We start from the raw sequence: 22849 nt of genomic DNA, 5'->3' as shown, positions 1-22849 counted from the left end.
TATTTTCCAAAAATCAGTTATTAGTCCTAAAATATTATAATTACATAAGCATATGGCACATACCTTCAACTTTCTCCTGGGATGCTTGTTGAGCCTTCGTTTACTACTGTAGGACTTGTGGAGATTTCTGAAGTTGGGTAACGAAGTCTCCACTTTACACTTCCCGATACCCCATAATATGGTTACCACTGCCTGACATTGTAACTACAAACACTATTCTATGAATTCAAGTAGTTTGGAATCCATATTAAAAAAAAGAAAAAAAAATGTGAAAGCAACATAAATTATGAGCGCATACCTGTACGAGCTTTCCACCCACGCTCGTTCCCCGATGGTTTTCTGAGGCGGAGCTGTCATTTATTATTCATAAACACACTCACACTTTATACTCCTAGTACTTTATTACACTTATTTTTATATACAGTATTTATCCATAAGTTTCAGTACTAGTAGTTTATTTTCACTCCAGGCATTCACTTTCTGGTTCAGTAAACTAGTGTAGAGAGCGAAAGTTTTCACTTTCACTTTCATTACTTCAAGTATTTATACACGCTAGAGCAAAGCTTTCACTTTCACTGTCATTACTCCAAGTATTTATACTCGTATTCTTATATTACTAACTATTTACATTTCTATTTATGTTCTCAATTTTGTTTACATTATTTACATTTCTATTTTAGTTACACTATGTTAAGCACTGTCAATTGCAGTAACTTATAAAACTATTTTCCACTGTTCAGGTATATTTACATTCATTGCTTTCACTTGCTATTTACACATTATTTACATTTCCACTTGCACTGTTTTAGAGTCACCAGAAAGATCGTAGTCACTGTCCATCATTATCATTGATAAATTAGCCAGTTCACGTTCCACAGCAGAGTCACTAAGCCATTTACCCCTTTCCACACGAGGTTTAGTAGGGGTAGAGGTCACAGGGCCCTTTGCAGGGGACTAAGGACAGGCGCGAATCGGACATGGTTTCACCTTGAAAGAAAACAGTAAACTGAATGATGTGGCCTAGGGGCAGGGAAGGGTTGACAGTGTCAGCGTGGTGACGGCTGCTAATTTATATGCTATAAAATGATTGGCAGGAAATCTACACAATACATAATAAACTAGGTAGTTCCAGGTGAATGTAAATATCACTTAGGCTTCTCCCTTCCTTTCTTATATATATTTTTATTACGAGAATAGGTCATACGGCATATTTTAAGGGTTAATAAACAGGGAAAATTAGCGAACAAGTGCACGTGGGGTGTTGCCAGGTCATCCCATTCCAGACATATGGCAGTATCAATTACCTTTTCTCTTTCTTTTATATATATTATTATGTATGAGAATATGGCATAGGGCACATTTCAATGGATAAAATGAGTGGAAAAATCCGTCCAGGATTTGTATAGCACAGCGCAGCTGGACAGGCAGGAGGAGAAGGTAATGGAGGGGAGGTAAGAAGGGAAGTCAAGGACAGGGGGGAAAATGGCTAAATTGTCAACAGTGGATAGGAGTGCAGATGACATTAGCAGAACTGAGTATACCTGGACACTGGTAGTACTGACAGATGATGCAAGCCACCACTTGAAAGCCTGGTCGAATTCAAAATAACACAGAATCACAAAAGTGACACCCCGCGGTATGATCCCTTGCTCCCGAGCGTCACAAAAGTGACGCCCCGTGGTTAAGGGGTTAAACAGCCATGGAGACATCACACAACCCTGTTTCAGTCCCACATTGAGATCAAAGAACTCACTCAGCTCATCACCCACTCTCACCGTAGCCTTAATTCCTTCGTACATACTCTTCACAGCACTCAACAATTTCCCCTCCACTCCATATATTCTCAATACCTTCCACATACCTTGTCTATCTATTCTGTCATAAGCTTTCTCCAAGTCCCTGAAGGCAGCATACACTTTCTTTCCCTTCTTTAGATACTTCTCCACTAACATCTTAGAACAAATATCTGATCTACACACTCTTTTTCCCTTCCTAAATCCCCTTTATTCTTCTCCAACTAGCTCCTCTGTTATATGCCTAACCCTGTCAATGAGTATTCTACCATATATTTTTCCAGTCACACTAAGAAGGCAACTACCCCTCTGGTTACCAAATACTTTTCTCTCCTCTTTTCCTTTGTATAAAGGAACAATTATATCTGATTTCCAGTCCTCCGGAACCCTTCCCTCTTCCCAAGCCAATTTACATGACTTCCATATCCACTCCACTACAATCTCACCCCCGTACCTCAGCATTTCATCACACACTCCATCACTTCCTGGGACCTTTCCCATCTTGATCTTCTTCATTACTTCCACTATTTCCACTCTACTGATCTCTTCCTCCCTCCTCTCATCTCTCCTTCTCCCAGCCATTCCCCAACCACTTATACTCGCATTGCTTTCACTCTCTACATTCAACAAATCCTCAAAGTGCTCCTTCCATCTCCTCAATTTCTCTCTCTTCTCCACCAACAATCTATTATTCCTGTCTTTCACACCCCTAGTATTACCCCTTTCACACTGCCGTACTTTCTTTACCTCCTTCCAAAACAATTTCTTACTCTCCCTCCATTTCACACTCAGATTCCTCCCAAACTCTTCATCCACTTTCTTCTTACTCTCCTTCACCAGTCTCTTCACCTCCCTTCTCCTGGTCGCATATACCTCTCTCTTCTCTCTCTCATCTTCTCCCCTACCTCTACTCGCTAGCCATTCACTATATGCCTTCTTTTGTTCCACAGCTCGTTTCACCTCATCATTCCACCAAGCTGTCCCTTGCACACCCCTACATCTCCTCACTCCACAAACCGCCTCACATGCTGCGCCTATCTCTGCCGTGAATATCTTACATACGTCTTCCACCCCTTCCAGATGATACAACACTTACATGTACGCACCAAAATGCAAACACAGCTGCACATATCATTCAACCTACCTCAACACACTGCACGAATGGTTCACCACAAACAGGCTCAAAATAGCCCCAGCCAAATCTACACTGACTCTTCTCGCAAACTGGACAGCAGAACATAGTCACATCCCACACCTCACCATAAACAACACCCCCCTACCACACACACACCCACCCAAAATCCTTGGTGTAACATACAATACATCAGTGTCATTTAAACAACACATCACAAACATTAAAAATAAAATAACACCAAGACTCAATGCTTTGAGGTCACTTGCCCATACAACATTCGGACACAACAAAGAAACCACCACCACAGTATACAGACAGTATATACGTTCAGTGATGAATTATACAAGCCCTACCTGGGCTTCTAACCTCACCAAAACACACTACAACACTCTACAGACCATACAGAACAATGCCCTAAAAATAATCACAGGCTGCGCAGCTACTACACCCACAGACCACCTACATCAAGAAACCAAAGTCCTCAAAGGCATGGATCACCTAGACATGAGAGGCACTTAGTTTCTTGCTGCAGCCTCCACAAACCCACAACATCCACTACAGCACATGGCTGCACATCCACCCACACCAAGGAACATCAAAACTACACCCAGCACACGATACCATATACAAATACTGTCATCTCTCCCCCCTCACCCACCTCAGACCAGCTTCCAGAAGCCTATCCACACTCAGATCACTCGCCGCTCCATTCAGTCACTTAAAGACAACACACAGCTGCATGGACGGCCTCCTGACATCCACCCTTCTGAATCCTATCTTCCTCATGAGGACAGCGTCCACCTGGCCAGGCTGAGGTGTGGGCACCATCCAGCCCTCTTAAGCTACCAGAAGAGGCTGGATGACTCCTTTGCTGATGCCTGTCCAAGATGCAACACAGCACCCCATACTATTAAGCACATTATGGAAGACTGCATTGCACACAATCACCTACGCCAACAACACAACATACACTCTTTGAGAGCGCTGTGGGAAAGCCCGGTCTCGGCCATGGCCTTCCTATGGGACTCGGGGCTGTTCGGCCAGACTGCCTAGGGAACAGCTACTACTACTACTACCCTTTCCATCTGCTCTGACTCATACCTTCCCAATCTTTCTTCCACTATGCTCTTATACTCTGCCATTTTCTCACTGTCTTGCAAATTCTCCACTCTTCTCACAGGAACTGTTTCTTCCTGTCTTCCCCTTTGTCTCTTCAGCCATTTTCTTTGCAGCCTTACTTTGGCCATCACTAAGTTATGGTCCGAGACTCCATTCCCCCACCCTCTCCACACTCTTGCATCCACCACTTGTCTTCTCATTCGCTCATCCACACTCACTCAGTCTATCACTTGAGGCCAAATATAAATGTATGAATCACTAGTGAACATTATGAACACAGGTAGAAACTGAAATACTGGTCCACTGTTTTATGAATTTCATCAAGTAAAAAAACCATTATATCCTAAAAGGCATACACTCAGGATAGGCAGAATCTGTGAGTGCAATATGGTCGGGAGTTTGTGGGAGGGGGGTGGTTGCGAGGTGGGAGGGGTGGTGGGGATGTGGGAGGGGTTTTGGGAGGGATAGGGTGGTGAGGGGATAGGGGGGTGTGGGTTGGGGTAAGGTGGGGGTCTGGGGGGTTGGGGGATGAGATAAGGTGGGGGTCTGGGGGTTTGGGGGATGAGATAAGGGTAGGGGTGATGGTTAGGGGTGGGGGTTTGGGAGTTAGAGGTTTGGGGGATAGGAGGAATGGTAGGGGGTTGGGGTTGGGAGTAGGGGGTGGTGGGGGTGGGGATGGGAACATTGGGGGGGGGGGACAGTTTGTGGATGGTGGTGGTGGAGCAGTGGGAGGGGTGGGGAGGGCAGGGTGGGGGTGGGGGTTAGAGGTGTGGAGGGTTTAAGGGGTGAGAGGGATTATAGGGGGTGGGGTGGGGGGTAGGGGTGGTGGGGGTGGAGATGGGGGGAAGCAGTGGGGTGGTAGGGGTGGAGATGGGGGGAAGCAGTGGGGTGGTGGGGGTGGTTTGTGGGTGGGGGTGATGGAACAGTGGGAGGGGTGGGGATGGGGGGATGGTGTGAGGTGGGGGGGGTTGTGACTGCATATTATGCAGACACCTGTCTTTTTGGCCCTAGTACCCTCAGACAGCATATGCAGACACCCGTCTTTTAGGAGTTAATACCATTGGCAGAATATTAAAAAGTACTGTGTGCAATATTTTTTAGATGTCATTGACAGAATAACGGTAATTGGTTTGAATAAAGTTAATATCTGGAAATTCATAACAGAAAAGTTAATAAGTAATGGAGCAACTGTATTTCATTTAGTGCCACTCAGTTATTTTTAGATGAAAGTGAGTTGTTGCTGCCTGAGTGTTTTAATGTACTCCTAACCTCATCTGAAACAAGACCCTGGTGAACTCCAGGCTGAAGTTAGCTACCTTTTTCTATCAGTCCACTATCCTCCTTGCTGGGGATTGGGAGGGAGTTGAGGGAGATTTGTATAACCTGTTCAATTATTGTTTATTGGTGATATTGGGTGACGGCATTGAAGTTATATACTGTTACCCCCATCAGTTTGACGCTGAGTTCAGGGCAATGGAAGAACAGACACGCAAGGATGCAGCAGTGGCACAGCATTTGGCATCAGCCTCACACGAAATGTCTGACAGTGAAGAGGAGGTGCTAGAGGAATGGAAAGAGCCAGAGCAGATGCAGATGGAGGGGAGGGAGACGCGAGAGGAGAGAGGGCCAGAATGTAGCAGGGTGGAAGATCATGGGGTGCAAGGTAAGGAGGAGCTTGGACCATTAACTTCTGTAGATTCTTATTGTAAATGCCCTGTATTTTATTTATTTATTTATTTATTTATTTATATGGAGAGTGAGAGTGAGACTGATGAGGAGAGTGTATGTGAGTGAGGTGGAGAGGGGGAGAGGGAAAAGGAGGCCAAGAATGAGATGGAGGGATGGAGTGGAGAGGTATATGAAAGAGGATGGTGTAAGCTGGGAGCAGGGCAGTGAAATGGCGGGAGAGAGGGCGACATGGAGGCGATTTGTTTGTGGCCACCCCTTATGGGATTAAGGCGTCTGGCAATAGATGGATAGATAGACTTATATACTTGGGAGAGGGCAATGTTGGGAAACTCCCTGTACTGTTGTTTGCAGATGCTACTGTATTATTACATGATGACAAAGGGGAACTTTCAGGCTTGCTGAATGAGTTTGGAAGAGTGTGTAAGAAATGGAATCTAAAGGTGAATGTAGGGAAGAGTAAAGTTATGGTCTTTGAGAAAAATGAAGTCATTGGATGTACTGAAAGGTTGGATGATGAGGAAATGGAAAATGTGAGTGCATTTAAGTACTTTGGTAGCATGGTGAGTAATGATGGAAGTTTGGAGGATGAAGTGAATGAAAGGGTATAATAAGGAAGAAGGTTGCTGGTTCTTTGAATGCAGTGATAAGAAACAGAGAAGTGAGCATGGAAGTAAAAAAGTCGCTGCATGACAGTATTTTTATACCAACTCTAAGATATGGATGTAAGGCTTGGACCTTGTTGGAAGGACACAAGTCAAGAGTGAGAGCAGTGGAAATGAGTTATTTGAAAGGAGCATGTGGAGTTACATGTAGAGACAGACTGACAGATGAGGAAGTGAAGTGTAACGCAAGAAGTTTTTGTCATCAGTGTAATACTCAGAGATTTTTAGACCGCTACCAATAATGCTGACGATTTTAGAGATTATGGAAAATGGGGTAGCGTGAGTTTATTAGAGAAGTTTAGAAATCAAGAGAAATTGGGTAGCGTGATCTGATTTGAAAGGGCGTGAGTAGTTAGATATTACACCTTTCGGGCCACTCAATCTCGTCTAAACCACTCCTAGGAGAATAACAAAATTCAAAACTCGATATGACTTAACCTAAGATTTACTAAGTATTAAGAACTGAGATACAGATTACTCTTCAAACTGGGAGTGATACCAAACAAAATATAATGAGGATCTATAACAACAGAAATGTGAATCTTCTCAAACTGAATATTCAAAGAACACTGTTACTCTTTTCAGAAATATGAATCTTTACTAACTAAATTAATATTCAGTAATGAGGATTTACAGTATAAAATATGAATCTTTACACACTAGGCTTATATTCCAAAAATACTGATACGCATGGATGTAGCCCTGTTGTCTCTGACAGACTCGTTGGGAAGGAACCTAAAGATTATCATCAAAGAATATTCTCTAAGACTAAATGCACAAAAACTGTAAAATCTTATATGAACTAGACTCAATAATAAAAAAGGACCAGTAATCACATGGACAAATGGACAAGCCGATATTTACTTTGATTCTGTGAACTAAAAGGGGGGGAGGGATTTAGTGTGTTAGAGGTTAGGCCGCAGCTAGAACGCTCGAGTCCTTGGGATGTGAGCCACGGCCCTCCATAATTCTCGTCTGCAACGATGAAAAAGAGTGATGATCTGATTATTCAGCACAGGAAGGATTATCACCAATTCAACTCACAAACGTACATGATAACTCAATACATGAGGGAGAGAAAAGGGGGGGGTGTGGAGAGCTCAGCCACCAACCTGCAACGATGAAAAGGAGCAATGATCTGAATTGTTTGGCGTGGCTTCTTGCCTTTTATAAGCATCAAAACAGTATTCGGGAATCAGCTAAAACTTCAGCTGATTACTTTGTAATACTACTGACTCTACTAGATCTTCAAGGAATATGAGAGATACGTTTGCACTCAACATACGTAGAAAAGTTACTTACAGTGTTGAAATTTTTGTAATAAGCATACAGGAACTTTAATCATAATGAAGCCAAATTAATTAAGAATTCGAACAGTTTTATTACCTGTGTCGGTTACATGCCTACGTGATTGTAAGCAGGACTCAGTAACATGAATTTCGCACTTCACAAATGACAGTCTTCAATATTCTTACTTCAGTCAACTCTTAATCACCACTGCATAGTTCAAAAGGGGAAATCTATTAACTTCAGCAGGTAAATCTCTGGATCAGAATACAAAGGAAGATATTCGTGATTTTTGATCTCTACTAAAATTTCTGCGGTTATACATTTTTATTGAAATTGGCTGGTTCGCTATGCATAAACACTAGTCATATTCACATCAAAACTTGACTTAGCATTATCAATAGCAGAATCATTTTCAGATTATGAATGTCAACTAAGACTAAACTTAAATATAGAACCTAACGGTTACATCATGAGTTATACTTACAAAACTTAAGCTTAAGATTGCACTTACAATACTAGCTTATACTAACTTACACTAATACTTAAAATTATGGCACTACAGAAGGAGTGTTGTAGTTCTTACCTGATTGTATCTTTACAGGAAATGAGTCAAGCTCGTACTGTCCTGTGTCTTAAACCATTTTTATCGTACATATCCTTAAAGTTATGAATTGTTTTGGCACACACTATTTCATTCAGTAGTGCAATCCACTGATCAATTGCCCTGTTTAGGAAACTAAATTTCCTTACATCTTTATGGCCTCTCATTTTATGCAGTTTTTTGCAGTGTCCTCTTGCTGATGCATCCCCATGGGTCATGTAATCATTTATGTCTATTTTCTCCTTCCCTGATATGCATTTATATAGCATAATCATGTCTCCTCTTTTCCTTCTCTCCTGTAGTGTAGGTAGATTCAGTTTTTCTAGTCTTTCTTCGTAGCTTAGATTCCTTAAGCTTGGTACCCATCTTGTAGTGGCCCTTTGAACTTTTTCTATCTTATTTATGTGTTATTTGAGATGAGGACTCCAGACTGCTGATGCATACTCCAGGGTTGGTCTGGTGAATGATATTATTATTTTTCATAGCATGTCTTCATGTATGTGAATGTTATTCTCATATTAGCAAGCATTATATACATGTTCCGTACCTTCTCACTGATGTGGTCAGCTGGAGATAGTCTGTTATTGATAATCACACCTAGGTCCTTCCTTCTTTCTGATGTGTGCACGGTTTTACTTCCTAACTTATAATCCCAATTAGGTCTTTTTCCACTTTTACCAAACTCTGATGTACATGTGATAGAATGCATTAGGAGGTACAGTATACATTGTGGTTTGGCCATGTGGAGAGGATGGAAAGTGAGAGACTAACAAGGAGATGAGTGAGATAGGGGGGGAGGGAGGGAGAGGCCAAGGATGAGGTGGAGAGATGGAGTGGAGAGGTATATGAGAGAGGGGTGTGTGAGCTGGGAGGAGGGCAGTGAAATGGCAGGGGACCGGCTGACATGGAGGCAGTTTGTTTGTGGCCACCCCTTACAGGATTATGGCGTCAGGCTATAGATAGAGAGATAGACGTACTGGTATTATGACTTTTTAGGTGGGTTACTTCTTATCCTCTCAGTGTACAGTTACACTGAGTGATGAGCAGAATTGTTTCATTTACCCCAGGAAATCATTAAGTAGTCCAGGATGGTTGCTCTTATAACCCTCAGTGTCAGTAAGGTAATACAGCACCAAATCTGTTGTCTAAGTAGCACTTGGTGGTGGCACAGAGTTATCATCATCTAAAGCCCTTCTTATACAGTACTATGATTTTTCATCTTAACTTGACCCATATTTTATTATTATTATTGTTATTATTATTATTAGCACTTGGTAGTGGCACAGAGTTACCAGCTTCAAAAGCCCTTCTTATACAGTACTATGATTTTTCACCTTAGCTTGGCCCATATTTTATTATTATTATTATTATTATTATTATTATTATTATCATCATCATCATCATCATCATCATTATCCATCTAGCTATCTTTTGCCAGATGCGTCAATCCCGTTTGGGGTGGCCACAAACAAATCGCCTCCACGTCACCCTGTCCCCCGCCATTTCACTGCCCTGCTCCCAACCCACACCCCCGTCTCTCATATACCTCTCCACCCCATCCCTCCATCTCATCTTCGACCTCCCCCTCCCTCTTTCCCCCTCCACCTCACTCACATACACTCTCTTCATCAGTCTTTCACCCCCCATCCTCTCCACATGGCCAAACCACCTCAGTGTGTTCCTCATAACACTTCCTATCACATCCACATCCACTCCACAACGCTCCTTTATATCCTCATTCGTCAGCCTGTCTCTCTATGTGACTCCACAGGCTCATCTTAAATAACTCATTTCCACTGCTCTCACTCTTGACTTGTGTCCTTCCAACAACGTCCAAGCTTCACTTCCATATGTTAGAGTTGGTATCACAATACTGTCATATAGTAACTTTTTCACTTCCATGCTCAATTCCCTGTTTCTTATCATTGCTTTCAAAGAACCAGCAACCTTTCTTCCCTGCTGTACCCTTTCAAGCACTTCACACTCCAAACCTCCATCCATGCTCATCACACTACCCAAGTACTTAAATGTACTCACATTTTCCAATTCCTCACCATCCAACCTCGTTGTACATTCACTGACTTCACCTCTCTCAAAGACCATCACTTTACTCTTCCCTACATTCACCTTTAGATTCTGTTTCTTACACACTCTCCCAAACTCATCCACCAAGCCTTGCAGCTCCCCTTCGTCTTCACTCAACAACACAGTATCATCTGCAAACAACAGTACAGGGAGTTTCCAAACACTATCCTCTCTCACCAGGGCCACTCCAACATCCACTACCCTACCTTGTACCTCTTTAATTACCCCATCCATGAACAGATTGAACAACCATGGAAACATGACACATCCCTGTTTCAACCCAACTTTCAAAGAGAAAAATTCACTTAGTTCACCATCCACATGCACTGCAGTCTTAGCACCATCATACATACTCTTCACAGCATTCAACAACTTTCCATCTACTCCATATATTCTTAATACTTTCCACAATCCTTGTCTATCCACCCTGTCATATACTTTCTCCAAATCCATGAAAGCCGCATACAACTTCTTTCCCTTCTATAGAAACTTTCCCACTAGAGATCTAAGAATGAATATCTGATCTACACAACCCCTTCCCTTCCTAAAGCCTCCCTGTTCTTCAACTAATTCCTCTGTTCTTTCTCTAACTCTGTCAATAAGTATCCTACCATACACTTTTCGTGTTATACAAAGAAGACAAATGCCCCTGTGATTACCACACACTTCTTTTTTCCCTTTTCCTTTGTAGAAGGGAATAATTATACCTGACTTCCAATCCTCCGGGACTCTACCTTCCTCCCAGACCAATCTGCACATCTTCCACATCCATTCTACTACTGTCTCTCCCCCATGCTTCAGCATTTCACCACACACTCCATCAATTCCTGGGGCTTTCCCCAATTTAACTTTCTTCACTGCTTCCACAACTTCTATCCTACTGATTTCTTCCTGACTTCTCACCTCCCTCCTTCTCCCAGCCATTCCCCAGCCACTTATACTCGCATTACTTCCATCCTGTATGTTCAACAATTCCTTAGAGTGTTTTCTCCATCTGCTCACTTTTTCTCCCTTCTCCACTAGTAATCTACCATTTTTGTCTTTCACTGCCCTGCTAACCTCACTTCCACCCTGTCTTACTCTCTTCGCCTCTTTCCAGAACATTTTCTTACAGTCCCTCCACTTTACACTCAAATTCCTTCCAAATTCCTCATCCACTCTCTTCTTACTCTCTCTTACTAATCTTTTCACCTCTCTCTTCCTTTCTACATATAACTCTCTCCTCCGCCTCTCAACTTCTTCCACGCCCCTATTTCTCATCCATTCATTGTATTCTTTCTTCTTTTGTGCCACAGCGTGTCTCACCTCGTCAGTCCACCATGCTGTTCCTTGCACCCCCCTCCGTCTTCTCTTTCTCCCACACACCACATCACAAGCTGCACATATTTCTTCTGTAAATATCCTGCACACACCTTCCATGTCCCCCATCTGCTCCAATTCATATTTGCCCAATCGTTCCTCCACTTCTTTCTTATACTCTGCCTTTTTTTCATCCTCTTGTAACCCTTCCACTCTCCTTGCAACTACTCCTTCCTTTCGTCTTTCCCTTCATCTATTGCTCCATCTTACTTGAACTTTAACTCTGGCCACCACCAAGTAGTGGTCAGAAAGTCCACTCCCCCAACCTCAATAAGCTCTTGCATCCATTACACATCTTCGCATCCTTTCATCCACACACTCATAATCAATCTTGCCTTCCTTTCATTAAGTTCACCACCCACCCTTCTCGTCGCTTGCCATGTATACCTGTGGATCATTTTATGCCTGAAGAGGGTATTGGCCATCACCAACCCCCTCCCAGTACAAATGTCCACTAACGCACTGCCATTCTCATCTATCTCAGCAGGCACACCCCACTCACCAACTATTTCACCCACCTTCACATTCCCTACTTTACCATTCATATCACCGATCAAAAACATTCTCTCATTCCTTACAAACTTTTCCATGCATACTTCCACATTTGTCCAGAACTCTTCTCTCAATCTGCTAGCACGATCTTGCGTTGGTGCATACACACACACAATTGCCCACATTTGTATTCCAACTTTCAACTTCACCCACACAATCCTTGACCCAACTGATCCATACTGTCTTATGCTCTTCTTCCATCTTTTACTCACAACTATACATACTCCTTCCTTTGCCCTCTCATTCTCACTTACTCCTGCACATATACCCCATCCATACTCCCATTCTCTCACACTTTCTCCTCCCCGTTTTGTTTCAGTCATTCCACATACATCCACTTTTGCACCCTCAAGCACCTGGACAATCTCTCTCTCTTTCACCTCATCATTCGCTCCTCTTACATTCCATGTAGCCACTACCAAGTCCTTTGTCTGGTCCTGGGTCGTCATCGTTTGGTCAGTCCTTGTCCGAGGCATCTTGCTTGTTTTTTTAGTTAGTTGTTTTCCGGGGAGGGGCACTAACCCTCCGCCAACCCTTTTAGTCACCTTTTACGACAAGCAGGGATACTGGGGGAGTATTCTTGAAAACCCCCCCTACCCCCAGGGGGGTATTAGTGGTAGTAGTAGTCATAGTTTTACTACTATTTTACTACTATTTTAGGCTATTTCATGTAGCTTAATGGCAGAGTAAGATTTCACATAGCACTTCTTCATGACTAGCAGTGGTAATTTATTGTTACATCTCAGTATTCAAGATGGAGAGATGGCAGTTTTAGGCCAAGTTAAGGTAAAAAAAAAAGCATATAGCATGGTCAATGGCCTCCTTAATGAATACATAAACTCAAGTAATGATGTGAGCAATGTAACACTATCCATGGGCATATCCAGGTATGTTACCCATGCTGCCCAAGCAACACCCCATTTTTTTTTATCACACTGATGCTATACTATGCTTTCTTGACCTAAATTTGGCCATCATTTTCATCCCTTTGCAACTTATTTCACATAGCTCTGTGGCAGAAGCTAATGCTACTGCTGTACATACTCTCCATAGCACTTCATTATGACTAGCATCATAATCTAGTGTCACTCTCTTCCTACAGCTCTGCATTCCATTCAAGATGGGATTTTAGGTCGACATAGAGTAAAGCGAGTATATTACAGACCCAGGAGTGAGGTAATCATACCAGTTTATTGCAGTTTTTTCCAGTAATTGCTTATATCACGGAAACTACAAGTATGATTTGAAGTACTTTATTGCCCCAAGTAATAGGTATATATGTAAGGAAATTACAGTATACTGCACTATGAAAATGGAGTTGCTGCAAAAAATGATAATTTCATTGATACATGGGAAAAGATGGTGCAGTTGCCCCATGTCGTGGGGCAGTCATACTGATCTGAATAAAAAAGTATGCTCATCTGTAACTGCTGTTTGCCAGTGGTACTTAAACTTTCAAACAAACATTAAACACTGCTGAGAAAAGAACATTGTGAGATATTAGGAAATTATATGATGGTGAGAACAGACCATTGTGAAATATACGAAAATGATGTAGCACACACAGAATCATTGTTAAATTTAATGACACCATATTGACAGCATCAAAGGGTACGACATTTAGCATATGTTGAGACGCATTGCACGAAAAATATCTTTAAAGATGAGTCTCTCCTCCAGAAACTCAGTTTTCTCTAATTTCAAATCAATCTGCAATGTAGATGTAACAGCAGTGTCTGGGACCTGAGGCTCCTTGAAAGTCAGAAACCTGAGCTTCACTTTCTGTAAATCTGCTTTATATAAAAGCAAGCATCTCATGCATTGTTCCTGGCTCGGACAAGCTGTGTATCACACCTGTATTATGGTAGACTTTGCCATGGCCTCTTCCTAGATAGCACACTAGAACATCACCCTTAACCATCCTGCAGTCAGGGCTTGTAAGTCCACACCATCTTATGGTAAGATATTGTAGGAGTGTGTGTGTGTAATTCACCGGGTTGGTCAGGATCACTTGATGGTTGTGATCGTCAGCTTTTACCCTCCTGGAAGGGAGCTGAGAAATCACATAGTCCGATCTAAGGGCAAGGCTGTGACCTTCACACACGCACACACCCGTCCCCTTGCCCGAGGGGGACAGTAACCACCCACTTTGTCAGTGAAACTTTTTGCAACCTGAGTGAGGCGCAAACTCCCATCTATCAGATGGTGAGCAAGAACGTCACCACTGAGCCAGCGAGCGGTGTGTGTGTGTGTGTGTGTGTGTGTGTGTGTGTGTGTGTGTGTGTGTGTGTGTGTGTGTGTACACATGAATGCATGTATGCACTCATGCATACAATGTTTTTTTTTTATGCAAGGAAGAAGGAACCAAAGGCCAGGAGCCAGCAAATTGGTGCTTCAAGAAAAACAAAAACAATACAACAGAGAGCCAAATTCAAGATCCGCTCAATTCGAGATGCCTGGACACACTGTGTTTGAAAGACTGAAGATCATAGAAAGTAGGAAGTACAGACAGAAGGAGAAGTTCCAGAGCTGACCTGTTGCATAAAATAGGGACTGGAAGTAATGGTCAACTCTTGCATTTGAGAGTTGGACAGAAAAGGATGAGAGTTTATTGCTAGAACGGTGCTGTGCACCCAAAGTGGTGGAGCGGTGCAAGCAAATAGTTCAGAGAAGCAGTTATCATTGAAATAGTGCTAGAAAAAAGATAAAGATGCAACAGCTTGGTGAAGAGACAGGTTGAAGGGAGCCAGTAAGAGGAGAGTTAATGAGACAAAAAGCCTTTGACTCCACCTTGTTGAGAAGAGCTGTATGTGGGGCACCTCCCCACACTGTGTGTGTGTGTGTGTGTGTGTGTGTTCTTACCTAATTTTATCATAACAGGAATGAGTCAAGCTCGTACTGTCCCGTGTATTAAATCACTTTTATTGTTCATATCCTTAAATTTATGAATTGTTTTGGCACACACTATTTCATTCCGTAGTGCATTCCAGTGATCAGTTGCCCTATTTGGGAAACTGAGTTTCCTCATGTCTTTATCACCTCTCTTTTTTGTAGGTTTTTGCAGTGTCCTCTTGCAGATGCTTCCCCATAGGTTATATACTCATTTATGTCTATTTTCTCTTTCCCTGAGATGCATTTATATAGCATAATCATGTCTCCTCTTTTCCTTCGCTCCTATAGTGTTGGTAAACTCAGTTTTTCAAGTTTTTCTTCATAGCTTAGATCCCATAAGCTTGGTACCCATCTTGTTGTGGCCCTTTGTACTTATTCAATCTTATCTATGTGTTTTTTGAGATGAGGATTCCAGACTACTGATGCATACACCAGGGTTGATCTGATGAATGATGTTATTATCTTTCTCAGCATGTCTTCATTTATGTATGTGAATGCTATTCTCATATTACCAAGCAGTGTATACATGTTCCGTACCTACTCACTGATGTAGTCAGCTGGAGATAGTCTGTTATTGATAATCACTCCTAGGTCCTTCTCTCTGTTTGGTATATGTAGGGTTGAACTTCCTAATTTATAATCCCAATCTGGTCTTTTTCCACTTTTACCAAACTTAATTACATGACACTTGTCCACATTGAATTCCATTAGCCATTTATTGCTCCATTCATGAGGTTTATTTAATTCTTCTTGTAGCTCTCTGCAAGAGTCTGTTAGTAATTCTCCTTTGTATTTTTTGGATCATCAACAAACATATTTAGATAGCTTTATTTCCAGTGTTGCCAATTATGTCATTTATATACACTAAAAACATAATTGGTGCCAGCATTGAGCCCTGTGGAACTCTGCTTGTCACTTCCCTCCATGATGAGTAATTTCCCCTTAGTACTTTTCTCATTTTCCCTTTTACTGAGAAAACTTTGCATCTGACAGTACAGATTTCCTTGGATTCCTCCTTGACGGTACAGTTTCCATAAACGTTTTGGTGCAGTACTCTGTCAAATGCTTTCTGGAAATGTAGATAGATACTGTCCACTCATTCTTCTCTTTTCTTTATTGTTTCTGCAGTGCTATCATAATAGCTTAATAGATTAGTAACATGATTTTTCCATTCTAAAACTGAATTACCTTTCACTTATCATATTGTTCCACATGGTTTACCCAAACTTCACATATCAACATTTCTAGTATCTTACGACACTGGTCAGTGATACTGGTCGTTAGTTGAGTGGATTCTGTCTATTCCTTTTCATGAATAGGGGAACAATATTTTCTTTCTTCCAAAAATCAGGTAGTTTACCTTGACCAAAGGATTTCTTGCATATTAAATGTATTGGTCTACTTAACTCTTTTGCACATTCATATAACACCTAACATGAAATTTCTTAGGACCATTAGCTATTCTTTTGTCCAATTTACTTAACTCCTCCTGTGCCTCTTTTTCTGATATTTGTATATCTGGTAATATGTGTGTGGGCATGCATGTTCCATATCATCTTTCTCAAAATTATTTTCTTCTGTAAAAACTGATTGTGTGTGTGTGTGTGTGTGTGTGTGTGTGTGTGTGTGTGTGTGCACACTCATGCATACATTTTGTGTGTGTTCATACCTAATTGTTCTTACCTAATTGTATCTTTACAGGAATGAGTCAAGCTCTTACTGTCCCATGTCTTAAACCATATTTATCGTACATATCCTTAAATTTGTGTATTGTTTTGGCACACAATATTTCATTCGGTAGTGCATTCCACTGATCAATTCCTCTATTTGGGAAACTAAATTTCCTTACGTCTTTATCACCTCTCTTATGCAGTTTTTTGCAGTGTCCTCTTGCTGATGCTTCCTTATAGGTTAAGTAATCATTTATGTCTATTTTCTCCTTCCCTGATATGCATTTATATAGCATAATCATGTCTCCTCTTTTCCTTCTTTCTTGTAGTGTTGGTAGATTCGGTTTATTTAGTCTTTCTTCATAGCTTAGATCCCTTAAGCTTGGTACCATCTTGTAGCGGCCCTTTGAACTTTTTCAATCTTGTCTATGTGTTTTTTGAGATGAGGTCTCCAGACTACTGATGCATACTCCAGGGTTGGTCTGATGAATGTTGTTATTATCTTTCTTAGCATGTCTTCATTTATGTATGTGAACGCTATTCTCATATTGGCAAGCGGTGTATACATGTTCTGTACCTTCTCACTGATGTGGTCAGCCAGAGATAGTCTGTTATTGATAATCACACCTAGGTCCTTCTCTCTTTCTGATGTGTATAGGGTTCACGTCTAATCCCAATCAGGTCTTTTTCCACTTTTACCAAACTTGATTACATGACACTTGTCCATATTGAATTCCGTTTGCCATGTATTACTCCATTCACGAAGTTTATTTAATTCTTCTTGTAGCTCTTTACAAGAGTCTGTATTAGTAATTCTCCTTTGTATTTTTGCATCATCTGCAAACATATTTAGATAGCTTTCATTTCCAGAGTTACTGTTTATATCATTTATATACACTAAAAACATGATTGGTGCCAGCACTGATCCCTGTGGTACTCCACTAGTCACTTCTTTCCATGATGAGTAATTTCTCCTTAGTACTGTTCTCATTTCTCTTTTCATGAGAAAATCTTGCATCCAACAATACAGTATGCCTCGAATTCCTCCTTGATGGTACAGTTTCCATAAAAGTCTTTGGTGTGGTACTGTGTCAAATGCTTTCTTGAAATCTAAATAGATACAACTGTCCACCCATCCTTCTCTTTCCTGTAATGTGTCTGTTATTCTGTCATAGTAACTCAACAGATTAGCAAAACATGATTTTCCTTTTCTGAAACCAACCTGTCTTTCTGTTATCATATTGTGTTCTTCTAGGTGATTTACCCAGGCTTTTCTTATAAGCTTTTCTAATACCTTGCTTACAACACTGGTTATTGATACTGGTCGGTAGTTAAGTGGAGTTTGTATGTTCCCTTTCTTGAATAAGGGAACAATGTTTGCTTTCTTCCAAATATCAGGTAGTTTACCTTGACTCAAGGATTTCTTGAAAATTAAAAATAATGGTTTACTTAACTCCTTTGCACATTCATGTAGTACCCAACATGAAATTTCATCAGGACCATTTGCTTTTCCTTTGGCTAATTTACTTAGCTCCTCCTGTATTTCTTTTTCTGATGTGTGTATATCTGGTAGTATGTGTGGGCATGCATGTTCCACATAATCCCTCTCAAAATTTTTTTCCTCTGTAAAAACTGATTGGAAATTCTTGCTTAGTGCTTCACAAATATCCTTCTCTTGTATATAGGTGATTCCATCATCCGTAATGGATTGTATTTTATCTTTTACTTGGGTTTTGCTTCTGATGTAGCTGTAAAATAGCTTTGGTTAATCACTGCTTTTATTTATGATATTCTCCACAAACTGTTTTTGGGCTTCCCTCCTTATTCTTGTATAATCGTTTTTTGCCTGTTTGTAATTATTATATGCCCTTTCTCTATTGTGTCTTCTGTTTCTGTTCCACAACAAATCTCTTTTTTCTTTTGATTTTTTACATTCTGTATTGAACCATTTCTTTATTTTCTTTTCTGCTTCATTGTGCTGTGGGATGTATTTCTGGACTGCTATTTCATAAAGTTCACAGAATTTTTCATATAAAGCATTTAAATCTTGTCCTCTAAGCTCCTTTTCCCAAGCAATTTCTAAGAAGTACTTCTTTAGGTCATGATACTTTCCCCTTTTATAGTTTAGGCTCTTTTTCTAACTTTCATTGCTGTTAACTATGTCATATGCAATCCTGAAGTTGCAATTTAGTACTGCATGGTTGCTTTTGCCGAATGGAGGATGATATATTAAATTGTCAGTATCGTTTTCTTGCCTAGTAAATATGAGATCTAGCATTGAGGTACATCGAGTCCTCCTTTTCTGGTGCTTTCCGTTACATGTTGTGTTATGAAAAACTCTTGAACGAGATCCAGGAGCTTTTGGTCCCAACCTCTTTCTTTTGCTTATTATATGTAGAGTATTCCAATTTATATTTGCATTAAAATCTCCAGTTAGTATAATTCTTTCCAATTTCTCTTCTACTTTATTTAGTAATGCTCTTAAACTCTGAATTGTACTCTCTGCCAGGTCCTCATATTCGTCTCTTTCCCACGTGTTTGATCTGGGTGTCATGTACATATTGACTACAGTTACTTTCCCTTCAGATGTATTGATCTCTACTGCAATCAGTTCTATTTGTGAGGGTATATCTAGTTCTATTTCTTTGACTTTTAGATTTTTTTTAGTTAATATTATAATTCCTTCTCCTTTTTTTAAGTTCCTATCTCTTCTTCATATATTATATTCCTCTAAGTTTAAGATGTCATTTGATATCCTTGGTGTTAATTTTGTTTCAGTTTGGCTTATTGTATGTGGTTCATTTTCTCTGATATAATCATTCATCTCTAATAATTTAGATACCATTCCATCCACATTTGAGTACATCAACTTAATCGTCTTGTTTATATACTTGTCATGACTTGGTTCTACTATCTTCCTCCTTTTTATTCCCACCTGTTTATGTACCACTTTCATATTTGCAATCCTATTACTTTGTAAAAAAAAATGTATTCTTCTCCTCCTCTGATCTTCCCTCATTTTTTGTTTTTGCTTCCTCCCTCTTCTCTTTTAGTAATTCCAGTTCCTCTTGTGTTAGGCATCTTTTTATCCATACATTTTTGAACTCCTCTTTTTACATAAGATTCTTTGCATTTTTTAGTATCTCCTTCACGGTGTTTACACTCTGGAAGGTGACCTTTAGGGGTCTTGACTTGCTTCTCTCGTATTTCCCTAATGTTTTGTGTTCCTCCTTTTTCTTTACGACAGATTTCCTCTGATAGTTCTTTCAATATGCCCATTACATTTGCCATCTCCCTTTTGTCTCTTGAGGTCTTGTTTTTTTACTTCTTCCTCTTCTATACCAGTGATTACTATAGATTTGTTAATATCTACTGAATCTCTGACTAACTTAGGATTGTTTTGGATTATTCTTTTCACTTCCTTTTTAATGCGTTTTTCTTCCACCCTTGTTTCTAAGTCTTTCTTTACTTTCACCATTTCAGCATAAGTGGTTTCCACATCATTTTTGTAGCTTTGGACAGCTTCATTCACCTGTGTTATCTTCTCCTCAATATCACTGCTCTGGTCTGTCAGACTGCTTACTTGCCTAATTGTCACTGTATCATTTTTGAACTCTTCCATAATACTCTTGTGGTTGACTACTGTACTTGCCATTTCACTAATTTTCCTCCTAAGTGTACCCACTTACAATGGTTGGGTCTTTCTTGTTGACTGTCTTTCCTAATTTTTCTATTTCTTCCTTTTACAAGTGCATCTGTTTCTTAATTTCATCAATCTCATTTTGAAAAGCCATCTTTAGTCTGTGTACTCATTCCACCAGTTTATTGTGAGTCTCCATTTCAATCAATTCTTGGTAGAAATCATCATCCTGCTTTCTACCTTTATCCCTTTTCTTTTCCAAATTTGCTTTGCTAAAGTATGTGGTTAATTTGCAGCACTAAAAGTGCATATAGTACTTAAATCCCCTGGGGCAGTTGTAGACTTAACAAACGATCAGCTGAATGTGCGCATTCTTGCGCTGCTTTGTTTTCTTTTCTGTTTGAACAAGTCTTACTTAAAACTTCTTCTTTTTTATATTAGAACACCATTTAGTCTAACCTGGTACAGAGCTTGACTCATATAAAGATACTAATTTAGGTAATGCCACTGGCCAAGTTGGCCAGGTATGGAGCGGTGGCGACATGCATCTGCTCGCCTCGGTGCCTCGGTGTGTGTGTGTGTGTGTGTGTGTGTGTGTGTGTGTGTGTGTGTGTGTGTGTGTGTGTGTATTTACCTATTTGCCTATTTGTATTTACCTGTTTGTAGTATACAGGAATTAAGCAATGCTCGTGTCGTCCTGTCTCCAAATCCACATTTATCAAGTCTACCTTTACACACATGAATGTTTTTCTCATGCACCACTTCTTCGTCTAAGTCATTCCAAATATTTATGTATTTACCTAATATACCTAATTGTGATATACTCGGAATGTGCTATGCACGTGGGTTTCCGTCGTCGTTTCTCCATAAGTCGAATTTAGCTTTAAACTCATTTAAGTTTTTAGACTGGACGATCTGTTTGTCCAGGCTATTCCATAAGTCTATACTTCTGTAAGGAAAGCTGTATTTCTTGATATCCTTCAAGCAACTTGACTTTTTCATTTTCATTCTGTGTCCTCTTGTTGCTCTCTTATCCCATACAAACAGATCTTCTTTGTCAATTTTATCTACTCCCACCATGGTCTTGAACATTGGAATCATGTCTCCCCTCTTTCTTCTTTGCTCTAAGGAAGGCAAATCCAGCTTTTCCAGCCTCTCTCTGTATGATAGGTCTGCCAGACTGGGGACCATCTTGGTTGCTGTTCTTTGTATTCTCTCAGTCTTGTTTATATCTTTCTTTTTGTGTGGGGACCACACTACTGCTGCATATTCTAACCTGGGGCGAATCATGGCCACTATCAATTTTTTCATCATCTTCTCATCCATATAATGAAATGCTACTCTTTATGTTAGTCAAAAGTTTATAGGTCTCTCCAACTATCTTGTTAATGTGCTTTTCTGGTGACAAACTGTCTTGGACCAGCACTCCCAAATCTTTCTCTTCTTTATTTTTGTGATTAATTCATTACCCAACACATTATTCAGTGATGGCCTCCTGGTACTTTTACCCATTTCCAATATTTTACATTTCTTTTCATTAAATTTCATTTCCCACGCCCGGCTCCAATCATGTGTCCTATCCAGATCATTCTGCAGCATTTTACAATCCTCCTCAACCTCTGCCTTCCTCAAGAGCTTTACATCGTCACCAAACAGACTTGCATAACTGTTCACTCCATCTACCATATCATTTACGTAAATCAGGAACATTACTGGCGCCAACACCGAGCCTTGAGGGACTCCTCTTGTTACTTCCCTCCATCCAGACATCCTATCCTTTATTACTGTCCTCATTTGTCTGTCTTTCAAGTCTCTCATCCATTCCAGAAGTTTCCCCTTCAGTCCTCCTATGTATTCCAGTTTCCACATTAGTCTCTTATGAGGTGCCTTGTCAAAGGCCTTCTCTAAGTCTAAGTACAGACAATCCACCCAACCATCTCTCTCATGTACCACGTCAATTGCTCTTGAGTAAAAGCTCAACAACTTAGAAACACATGACCTTCCACTTCTGAATCCAAACTGACATTCAGCCAAAATATTCATCTCTTCTAGATATTTTATCCATCTGTCTTTCAGGATTCTCTCGCACAATTTTGCGACCATGCTGGTTAGAGACACTGGTCTATAATTCAGGGGTTCTTCCCTGTTTCCTCCCTTATAAATTGGTACCACATTTGCCCTCTTCCATTCTTGTGGCAGTTTCCCCTCTTCCAGAGAACACACGCTTAAACTGTGGATTTTATCCGCCAGTTGTTCTCTGCATTCCTTCAGTACCCAATTAGAAATTCCATCAGGTCCTGGGGCTTTCCTTACATCTTGAGTTTCCAGTAATTTATACACTTCCTGTACCTCCACTTTTATA

General features: G+C 40.6%; 1 protein-coding gene across 1 annotated transcript in view; it reads left to right on the top strand.

Annotated features, from left to right (window-relative positions):
- The window catches only part of LOC145411024 (uncharacterized), a 204828-nt gene that overhangs the window by 36956 nt on the left and 145023 nt on the right, over positions 1 to 22849 (top strand). Inside the window, exon 2 of the mRNA XM_080281086.1 lies at positions 5500 to 5710. Coding sequence (XP_080137212.1) covers positions 5500 to 5710 — 211 coding nt within the window. The remainder of the gene's footprint in view (positions 1 to 5499; positions 5711 to 22849) is intronic.

The sequence above is a fragment of the Coenobita brevimanus genome, chromosome 87, assembly GCF_032717465.1.
Source record: "Coenobita brevimanus isolate Jiangsu-jjx chromosome 87, ASM3271746v2, whole genome shotgun sequence".
In the NCBI taxonomy this organism is placed as follows: domain Eukaryota; kingdom Metazoa; phylum Arthropoda; class Malacostraca; order Decapoda; family Coenobitidae; genus Coenobita; species Coenobita brevimanus.
Note: the sequence above shows the minus strand (reverse complement) of the source record. Positions and strands in the feature narration are given on the sequence as shown.